This window comes from Lepidochelys kempii, chromosome 3, assembly GCF_965140285.1.
Source record: "Lepidochelys kempii isolate rLepKem1 chromosome 3, rLepKem1.hap1, whole genome shotgun sequence".
Taxonomy (NCBI): domain Eukaryota; kingdom Metazoa; phylum Chordata; order Testudines; family Cheloniidae; genus Lepidochelys; species Lepidochelys kempii.
The window spans coordinates 109,822,088-109,832,519 of NC_136382.1; the positions used below are offsets into that span (position 1 = coordinate 109,822,088).

General features: G+C 46.5%; 1 protein-coding gene and 1 long non-coding RNA gene across 2 annotated transcripts; both read right to left on the reverse strand.

The window, feature by feature from the left end:
- Nucleotides 1–2,342: 2,342 nt before the first annotated feature.
- On the reverse strand, nucleotides 2,343–8,786 carry LOC140909075 (endogenous retrovirus group K member 5 Gag polyprotein-like). The gene is made up of 2 exons (XM_073337499.2): nucleotides 6,633–8,786; nucleotides 2,343–6,128 (listed from the first exon to the last, which is right to left on the reverse strand). Exon 1 carries the CDS (start codon nucleotides 8,753–8,755, stop codon nucleotides 7,160–7,162), a length of 1,596 nt encoding a protein of 531 aa, XP_073193600.1. The 5' UTR covers nucleotides 8,756–8,786; the 3' UTR covers nucleotides 2,343–6,128; nucleotides 6,633–7,159.
- On the reverse strand, nucleotides 2,343–8,865 carry LOC140909076 (uncharacterized). The gene is made up of 2 exons (XR_012158068.1): nucleotides 8,781–8,865; nucleotides 2,343–6,685 (listed from the first exon to the last, which is right to left on the reverse strand). It is a non-coding gene; the product is annotated as an uncharacterized LOC140909076 (long non-coding RNA).
- Nucleotides 8,866–10,432: the final 1,567 nt, after the last annotated feature.

Consider the following 10,432-nt stretch of genomic DNA (forward strand, 5'->3'; position numbering starts at 1 on the left):
TGAGCTGGTTGAAATGACAATTTAAAACTAGAATTATAAAATGGTTAGAAGATCATGATATGATTACAGTCTAGCCAGTATAGCTTCATGCCTTTTCTAACTGTTGGTTCTTTATATGTTTTGGTAAATTAGTGGACAAGGAAGAACATCTTGACATAATTTAGTTAGACTTTCAACAGGCTTTTGACAAACTTCTTCACAAGAGATTCTAAAGAAACTAAGCAGTCATAGGGTGAGAGATGAAGTGATCAAAGAGGACGAATAAACAGTCAATTTTCATCATGGCAAAAGATTACCTATTGGGTGGCTTAGGGTTCCATGCTAGGATTGGTGTTGTTTTGTATATGTATTAATTATCTGAAAAGAGGGAGAGGGGGGCACAATCCAAATTTTACAGATGACACAATTCTGAAATTCAGTCAAGATCTAAATTTCAGGAACTTCGGAGAGCTAATCAGGGTAGGTGAATGGGCAGCCTGATGGCAGATCAAATTGACAAATGCAAAGTAATGCATGTTGGAGGGAACTCTACCTTGAGTTCTTATTTAACAGCATCAGCTCAGGAGAAAGACTTGGGCATCAGTGAGGACATTTGGGCAGGGGTCTTGATTCAATGTATAGCAGCAGCCAAAGAAACAAACAAATACTAGGCTGTATGAGGAATGCTGGAGGGAGGATAATATTTTTCTAGTAAATAAATCAATGGGGCACTGGAGTACTGTATACAGTTCTGCTCACCCTATATCAAAAAGGATAAAACAGAAATAAAGGGGATTCAAAGATGGGTGGTGAGAGTGATGGACATGGAAAAGCTCTCATATGAAGAGACTGAAAAGACTGACTATTTTAACTTACACAGGAGATGCATAAGGAGGGCATGACAAAATAATCAGTACTATAGTCAGAGAACTTTTATTTACCCTTTCTCATAATACAAGAACAAGGAGAGATTCCCCTAAACTGAAAGATGGCAAACTCAAAACTGATAAAAGGAATACTTTAATTATTAGTCTATGGAACTCATTGCCACATGATACCTTTGAGAAGCTTAGCAAGACTCAGAAAATTAGACCTTTATATGGATAACAAGAATATCTAGAGTTCTAACATTGACAATTTCGACTTTATTGGCTGTATTTACTAAAAGTGCTAAGGGAAATAAAAATCTTCCAGTGCCTGCATAGTTATAGTTCTGTTGAAGCATTAGGGCATGCCAGTAACTCCAAATACAGATAATGGGGTGATCCTGCAAGATGCTAACCACATTCAGCTGCTATTGATATTAGTGGGAAGTGAGAGCACTCTAAAATGGACCCTTTACATAGGCTTAAAAATAGTCAAAGGCTCAGCATGCATCCTGGAAGAAGCTGCAGCACAACAGAAGTATCCAAGAGTTTTTTGGGCGGGAGGAGGTCTGTCCCACATTCTCTTAATGGGTGAGGGTCAAAGATATCTGATGTAAGGAGGTTAATTATCATGCCCTCTATCTTGAATATAAACATTTAAAAGGTATCCTATTTCCCCTTGTTTTTCCCTCCCCCCCCCCCCCCGACGTTCTTGTTAAACCCTGGATTTGTGCTGGAAATGGCCCAAGTTGATCATCATACACATTGTAAGGAGAGTGGTCACTTTAGATAAGCTATTACCAGCAGGAGAGTGGGGTGGGGAGAGGTATTTTTTCATGCTTTGTGTGTATAAAAAGATCTTCTACACTTTCCACAGTATGCATCCGATGAAGTGAGCTGTAGCTCACGAAAGCTTATGCTCAAATAAATTGGCTAGTCTCTAAGGTGCCACAAGTACTCCTTTTCTTTTTGCAAACATTTAAAAGCTATAATTAGGGTCAATCCATGAGAAAAATAGGGATAAACAATTAACTCCATTGAAACACATTGGACCTTTTATAAAGCTTTTTCAGAGTGAAAGACAGATTTTGTTTTTAAAGAAAGGGAGAAATTAAATATAGTAGGCATGGTTGGCACATATGTCTGGAGATTTAAGGTTAACTCCAAAACAAAAAGATGTAAGGCTTTGTTCAACAGAACTATAATTATGCAGGCACTGGAAGATTTTTTTTATTATTAGTAGTATTCCCCTTAGCGCTTTTACTCACAATTTAGACTCCAATGGATGTACTTAATTTTTTAAAAAAATCCTGCACTTTGCAGTTTACATTTGCATAGCGTAGGATTACTGTCAGGAACATATATCTGAAGATCCGGGGGAGGCATGAGCTGTTTTCAACATTTCTGTGGGATGGAGAGAAAACAATTTGAAGAAGGGTGGAGGGGAGGACTTTTTTTTTTAAAAAAAGGAGCAATAAAAAAAAGCAGACAAATGTGTCAATCATGAGATATACTTTCTCTTTAATTTTATCACAAATACCAAAGTTCACAGTGTGTGTCTTGTGCAGATTATGCAGTCAAGGAAGCACAGTGTGTCATAAGATGTGAATGTTGCCATGGTAATTGCTCCCTTTACTGAATATTAAGTTAACGAACAAGCCAGTTGACAATCAGGGATGTTAATTTATGAACTCACCTTCTTGGAAATGTTAAACAATATTTATCTATTCCCTTGAATAGGCAAAACATTGTTTTCTACCCTAGGCCTCATAAGCCCCAATAAAATAAATTTCCCGGGCTCCCATGATGCAGATGCTTCTGTAGATAGAGATTTAATTGGATTCTGCATTTAGCTCTTACCTAGTTTATCCTGTGTCCTTTGAATTGCAAACTTGTTAAGGAAGCCCCAAAGACACAGGCAATTCCGCTGTGGTGCACGTCTGCAAAAATCATTTTGCTGGTGTCAGGTTGCATGGCTTAAGTGATCCAGCGCTCTTTACTTCTGCTTCCTAAAGGAGCAATGTGTTCCCCTTTGCCCTGCTACCATTGGCAGTAGACACACAGAGGGACTGAGCCTGGGTTACTCCTCCCAACCAAAAAAGGTCATACAACGTTGTGGCCATGGAGCACTACCAATCCCCCATTTAGTGCTCAGGATGCTCCAGGTTGGAATCCTGCCTAGGCATGCCAAGATAGGAAGAGGCTCCCTTCATATCCTGCTACTCTAACTGTGCATGAACTTTACATTAGATATAATATTCAGCTTCATTTCCTGCCCTAAACTTTGGTGTACTGTTGCTTTTGTAATTAAACCAACAGGCCAGCTCCATGCCAGAGGTGGTTACATTTCAGTGGCAGAAAAGAGTGATTCCTGTGTTATAGGAAGAACTGGGAGCACCACCTATTATTAAGATTGCCCGAGATTTCCTGTTATAAGTCTGTTTTCAGATGCTTATAATTTTGCCAACCTTTAACCATTTTCCATGCCTGGTGTTTGCCTCCAGAAGCCCTTTTTTTTAAAAAAAGTTTTTTTAGTTTAAAGTAAAACTAAAATGATGGTGGTTTCCAAGAATGCAGTTAGGGGACAATTCATAATTTTGCCCATGTTAAAAAAATATTGTGTAACTATTTCATTCAGAAGCTCTAGCACCTCAGTGCTATGGAGCAAAATCATGAAATCTTCCTCTAGCATTAGGCTTGTGCCTTCTTCTGATCCTGTGACCATCTGCCCAAATTTGGCCAAGTTAGGAGCCTTTGAAAAACCTCAGTTCATGCACTCAGCAGAGACTTGCTAGAATTTGGTCCCGAAATTCTCCAAAGATTTCATCTGCACTAGACATTCACCATCCTCTCACAGCTACTACGTGTGAGCAGACTGAGCATGCACCATCCCTGCAGAGCCAAGTGAGCATCTCCATCCTGCGGCTGAGCAGGACTTTTCCTGAACTTGTTCTTCTTGACAGCCAGGGACTGCTGTGGCACCAGGCACAAGAGCTGAGAGCAGGAAGACTGTGTCTCCTGTGTTATCAATGTGTTGGCGTACTGGTGCCCAGGCAGAGTGGAGAAGGAGGAAGCCCACTGCTGAGAATATAAAGGATGAGTGGTGAATGAGATGGGTGCAAGGGAGAGAGTTGCAGGAGCCATAAGGTGGAGAGGAGCAGAAGGGGTGGGGGCAGGAGCCAGGGTGGATAGGAGGAGAGAAGAAGGGGGATTTGGGAGAGGAGCTTAGGAGGGGGGCTGGGCTGTAGATTGGAGAGAAGGGACAGAGACAGGCTTGGAGCAGTGATGGGGACACAGCAGAAGGATCTATCACCAGCAGAACACACTCCACTCAAGAATCTAGAACTGAACCCAGGAGTCCTGAGTCTCACCATTCTCTGCTATCAACACAAATATCTGTGAAATCCACCAGGAAAGTGTGTGTCTCAGCCCCCCTAGTGCTGGTCCCCATTGAGAAAACAGCCTACTACTGCTATCAGTTACTCCATTAACTCAAGTGACAGCAGTCTGTGCTCCTAATCTAAAGGTCTGTTGATAATTCTAGTTGGGGTCAATATGATGCCACATGATGGAATTTTCCACTTAACTTTCCACACACACACAACTTTTAAGAAAGTACATAGTCTTAATTATTTGTCATATACACTTTTCCACAGTATCCCTAAATTTTTCAGTGAACAGAATGGAGTGTACTCTGGGGATGAATCAGGGTTCTATAGTGAAGGAGACTGGTGTTTGTAGGGCCCCTAGCTTCTTTGCTAATTGTGTGTTCCTCATTTTCTGGGTCCTCAACATGAGACACTTGGGGCCAGATTCACAGAGGTGCTGAGCATTCACAACTGCCACTGAAGTCAATGGGAATTGTGCTTTGAACATTTTTATGTGATATAAAACTGCTAAGCACTCTGGAAAATCAGGTCCTAAGTGTCTCAATTAGGGTACCAAAAATTAGTTACTCCTAGGGGAATTCTGCACTACTCTGTGTTGTTGCAGTTCAAATACAAGACAGCACAGAGCTTTTAGCAAGCAAGCGAGCTGGTCTGCCAACCGACTTCTGCCTGTCAGCATTCCACTTTCCCCTTTATTCTTTCTCTCCCCCCGCGCATTACATTCTCCAACAGATAAAAGGAATACACTGGCTTTGTTTAACATTCTTATTTACCAGTTTCTATCTACCGCATTCCTTGCTCTTGGGCCTTGAGCCCAGTCCTGGGAGGCTTCCCACAGTTCATGTCATCTGGGCGAGATTCCAAGGTTCATGCCCTTGAGAAGAGCTGTGTGTGCACAGCTCCTATACAACACTCCGGGTGTGCCCTGAATGTTGCCAAGCACATGAACCTTGTATGAATCCTACATCCCCTCCTTTTTTGTTTATTTGTGCTCGGCCATCTCATGGTAGCCATCAATTTGCTTTTGCAAGCCAATTAACTCCAGACGAGGTCATAACTCGTGGAGCCTGCCAGGGCGGTTCTCGACAAAGCCTTAACAAAAAGGAAATACATTGCACACAGCAACAGCAAAAAATGAGCTTAAGAAGGTAAAGTGTAATTGGCCGGGCCTCAACTAGCCATGCTAGAGTACTGAGAAGAGAGGTTTGTGTAAGCAGCGAGCATCATCTCATTCCCAATTTCCTCAGGGTGATGACATACTGGAATAAGGCACGTACCTAACAATTCTTCAGCTGCTACAAAATCAGATAAACAAAAGTGGGTAACATTTGCTATTGAAGCCAATCTTTCCCATATGTCATTCGGGCCCGTAACGGAGAAAGCGCTCCCGAGCCAACCCCTACAGGAAATAGCAGGCACAAAAGGCATACAGTCAATACAGAATTAGCAGTAATTTGGGCGAGAATTGCCACAAACAAAGTCTCAGGAGTCTCTGGCTGTTGGTTTGCTGCCAGTCTTCGTTGAGCCGCGGCGACCAATGCTTTTACTGCTCCCCATGTCATGGGCTGGCTTGGGACGCTACGCCTCCTCCGTCTCCGTCCCGCTCTTGTCGACCTGGGAGGCACTGCGTTCTGCTCCAAGGTCAGCTGAAACTCCGGTATGGGGTTCGATAGCCCCTGGTGCCATGCCATGCTGTTTCAGTGCCAGTCGCACGCACTGGCCGGAACCCACAACAGTCCTGACCACGTAACGCGCGATCGGCGCGCGCATTGCCCTCAGTGAGTAGCCCAGGCAGAGGGGTATGACTGCGAATATGAGCAACAAAATAAGGGAAATTATGAGTGGTGATGAGATACTGTAAGGACAAAAACAGGCGAAGAAGGTCCGCATCGACCTGAGGGGTAATAAGGGCAAGGGTAAATGATCAATTACCTGATAAACATAATGCGTGTCCATGATCAAATTAAAGGGACAATCAGCAAAAAGTTGAAAGGCCAAAATAACAGCAGCTAGTTCCAAGGACTAGTGAAGGTCTCCAAGCGCTGTGCATGCAAATATTGTTGTACAAGTGAATGAAGCGCTTTCAGTTTTTCTAGGGGGAGGGGCCACTGGTCAATCCATACGGGCTCTAAGGATTGCCATACCAATGGTAATGCGGAGGGCAAGGTGGGTGAGGGAGGGCTTTGGGCCATTATATATTAATATCGAGGGTGGTGTCCAGCTTTACAAGTAAGTCACGGCCCCAAATATTGAGGTGGACAGGGAGTACATAAGGGCGAATTGTAGCAAGGGCACGGCCTCCTGGTGTAGAGACCGTGACCCAAGACAAACTTTGGTGCCCGGGTTTGCTATCCCCGATCCCCCACAACTCTTTAGAAGGAACTGTTGGCCAACCGACCGGCCTCTCTGGATCACGAATCACCGTAACGTCAGCTCCAGTGTCCACCAGCCCTGTAAAAGGAACATTATTTAAGAGAAGTGTTAACTGAGGTTTCAAGGGGCGGACCAACATTGTTAGAGCAACAAGTGGAGAGGACGTGTTGTGAGACGGCAACTGAGACAGCGTCGATCCAAAGCCATTCCCGCCCCGGGCTCGATCCTCTGCGGCTGGCACCTGATAGGGGACTAAAATCAATTGTGCAATTGACCGTCCACGCGGGAGCGACTGCGGAAGATGGGTCCATACCTGAACCTTAATAACGCCGGTGTAATCGGCGTCAATGACCCCTGGGATGACAAAAAAACCCTGTTTCCCAGCGTGTGAGCGAGGGAGAACCAGACCCACAAATTCATCAGGGAGAGGTCCCGTCATCTGGGTAGGTATGGCGCAAACCTCCCCTGGCAACCGAAAATCAGCGTTCTCCTGCATAATCAAATCAAGCCCTGCACTTCCGGCAGTCGCGGCCCTCATGGAGTCTATGGATTTTAAAGCAGAGGAACAGTTGTCTGAGTGGGGAACACCCCCGTTTGGCCCTGGGTTCGGGGGGGACCCATCGTGCAGTTTCCTGACCCACTACGACACTGATTAGCCCAGTGATAGCCCTTCCGACACTTGGTGCACTTCTTTGAGGGGTGGGCGGGCGCCATTGATGAATGGCACTCCCGCTGAAAGTGACCCTCCTTACCACAGCGGTAACAACGCTTCCCCTCCTTCCCACTTTTCCACAGGGCGGCGGCCAGAACTCCAGCTTTATGTGCTTGGGTTCCGATGTTTTGGCACGCCCGCAGCATGTCTGACAGCTCTAGAATTCCAGAGGCTTGTGCCGCCTGGAGAGCACGGCGGCAATCCTCGTTCCCATTTTCAACCGCCATTTTTAACAGGATCTCCTGAGCTGCCTCAGGGTTATCCACCTGTCGGAGGATAGCCTCCTGCAATCTGTTGGTAAAATCCATAAAGGACTCTGTTGCACCCTGACAGATACTGGCAAAGCTTTTGGTAGGCTTGCCTGAATCCGGGACCTTCCGGAAAGCATGCTGGGCGCAGGTGGAAATAATGGGGAAGACGGCTTGAGGAAATTGAGACTGCATCTGAACGGTAGCAAACTGGCCCTCCCCTGCCAAGTGCTCATAAATGATACCTTGCTCTCTATATACCTGAGCTTGGCGTTCCACCATCTGCCGATACTCACTAAGCCAAATAACATACTGACTGGGCGTCAGCATCATGCGCAACAGCGCCTTCCAATCTTCAGGGATCAGGGTGTACCCAGTACCTAGCCCTTCAATGAGACCACTTACATACGTGCTAGTGAGGCTGAACTCGCGAATCGCTTTCTTTACGTCTCTGATCACCGAGTAGGGCAAACTGACCCAGTTTGCAACCTGGTTGCCCTGGCCATCATCCTGCCAGGTCACCGGACAAACTGAGACCAGATCAGCCAGCTCCTCCGCTGTAATATCTGAGCAAGTCTTCGCTGCGTGAACCATTTGTTGCACCAGCGAAAGCCCCTGAGCAGACGCGGATGACCCCCCGGGGGGCCCCGGAGCATGGGGCCCCACGGGGGGATGATGATCACACACCGGCTCCGGTGGGGAAGGCCAGGGAGGCGGTGGCAATAGAGGCACTGGGGGCGAAGCAGGGGGAGAGATGGCTGCAGGAGCGGACGGGGGTGGCGGGATTGGCAGCCCCTCTGTTGGCGTGGGAGAGGGCCTTTCCGAGGCGACACACTGTGTTGCATCGCCAGGAGGGGGGATGGCTGCAGGAGCGTACGGGAGTGGCGAGAGCACCAGCCTCGCGAGGGAGGGCCTGTCTGAGGAGACACGCTGTATCGCATCACGGCAGAGGTGCCAGGCATGTAAAGCCTGCACGGGCGCCCGAGGCTCTTTGTGCAATGTCTGGCCCAACTGCTCCCAGTCCGCTAGCTTAAGGGTTCCAGCTTCAGGGTACCACGGGCATTGGGCACTCACCTCCTGTAGCAGGAGAGTGAGTTCTCGAGTGGGGCAATCATGCTGAGCCTTACGCAGCAAATACTGTAGCTCACTGCGGTGTTGCACTTGCAAAGCAGAGAGGGAGCTTCCCATACTTACCACAATGAAAAATACTCACCGGGATCCACGAAGCGGATGAGTGACGCGTCTGAAACCCTTGCCGGGCGTTGGGCGCCAGTTGTTGCGGTTCAAATACAAGACAGCACAGAGCTTTTAGCAAGCAAGCGAGCTGGTCTGCCAACCGACTTCTGCCTGTCAGCATTCCACCTTCCCCTTTATTCTTTCTCTCCCCCCGCACATTACATTCTCCAACAGATAAAAGGAATACACTGGCTTTGTTTAACATTCTTATTTACCAGTTTCTATCTACCGCATTCCTTGCTCTCGGGCCTTGAGCCCAGTCCTGGGAGGCTTCCCACGGTTCATGTCATCTGGGCGAGATTCCAAGGTTCATGCCCTTGAGAAGAGCTGTGTGTGCACAGCTCCTATACAACACTCCGGGTGTGCCCTGAATGTTGCCAAGCGCATGAACCTTGTATGAATCCTACACTGTGTGTGCATAATTAATGAGGCCCTGCATATTTAATTTTTTTGCACAGAAAAAAGCTTCTGCAGAAATGTTGCTGAAGTTCTGCCCTTTTGCCCACCAGAGGGTGCTGTGGAAATAGAACAAAGCAGCAGCTCCCCACCAGTTAGGGAAGAGAAAGAGCCTTCTTTGCAGCACCTGTCAGGTCAGGAGACAGGGGCTACAGGGAGACAGAGTGGGGTGCTGGGGGGAGGGAAGTGTCAGACAGGCTTATAAGGGCTAGTGTCAGAGGACAGACTGGGGCAGGGGCTGAATGGGAGTGGAGGCACAGGGCTGCAGGGGGTGCAGGGCCACATGGTGATGGGGGAGGGTGGGGACAGACACACATAGGGGAGAGGGTGCAGGGCCACATGGGGATGGGAGAATGGGTGTCTGAGTGGAGGTGGAGGGACACGTGGACAGGAGGTGCAAGGACACATGGGGGTGCAGGATCAGATGTGCCTGACTGAATGGGAGAGGGTAGGGTTCAGCCAGGGTCTGCGTAGGGGAAGCTCCCTAACAATCCCTCCCTGCCCCACCAAAAACATGTTCCATACTTTTCCCACCCATACCCAACAACCCTCCAAGTTCACATCCACACTCCTTCCCAGCAATTTACTTCCCTCTCCCTCAGCTCCTCCATTACCCCTGACTCCCCAAAGCCTTTGTACTGCTTCTGAGGGGTGCAGGAAATACGGTTCTGTATGGTTCTATATTAATATGCCTAGTAAGGAATCTATTTACCAAAAAAAAATTCCTGAATCTTTTTTGTCTGTATTGCTACAGACATACTTGCTGACAGGTATTTTGAAATAAATGACCAAAAATAATTGAAACTGGTGTGATTATATTGTGTTTTAACATACAATTTGCAGAATTTTTAATTTTTTGGTGCATAATTCCCCCAGGAGTAAAATTAGTGGACACATGCAAATGAAAAAAGGCAAATGACATTACTGTAAATGATGGCCTTGGAAAACTATATATATCAAATCACCCAGGTGATCTGGGTTGAGAATGAAAGATACCTATTACATGTGTTTGTTTGATCCTACTATATGCAGTTACTGAGTAATAAGATCAACAGAAAATTATAATAATCCTTCACTGGGAAGAAGTTGACCAAACTCAAAAGATTCTCATCAGATGCACACATTGAGGATAACTGTCATGGTAGGAGCTATTTATATATATCAGAAGAATGT

Coding starts and splice junctions, on each gene's coding strand:
- LOC140909075 (XM_073337499.2), bottom strand. CDS start 8,755: ATGGGAAGCTCCCTCTCTGCTTTGCAAGTGCAACACCGCAGTGAGCTA.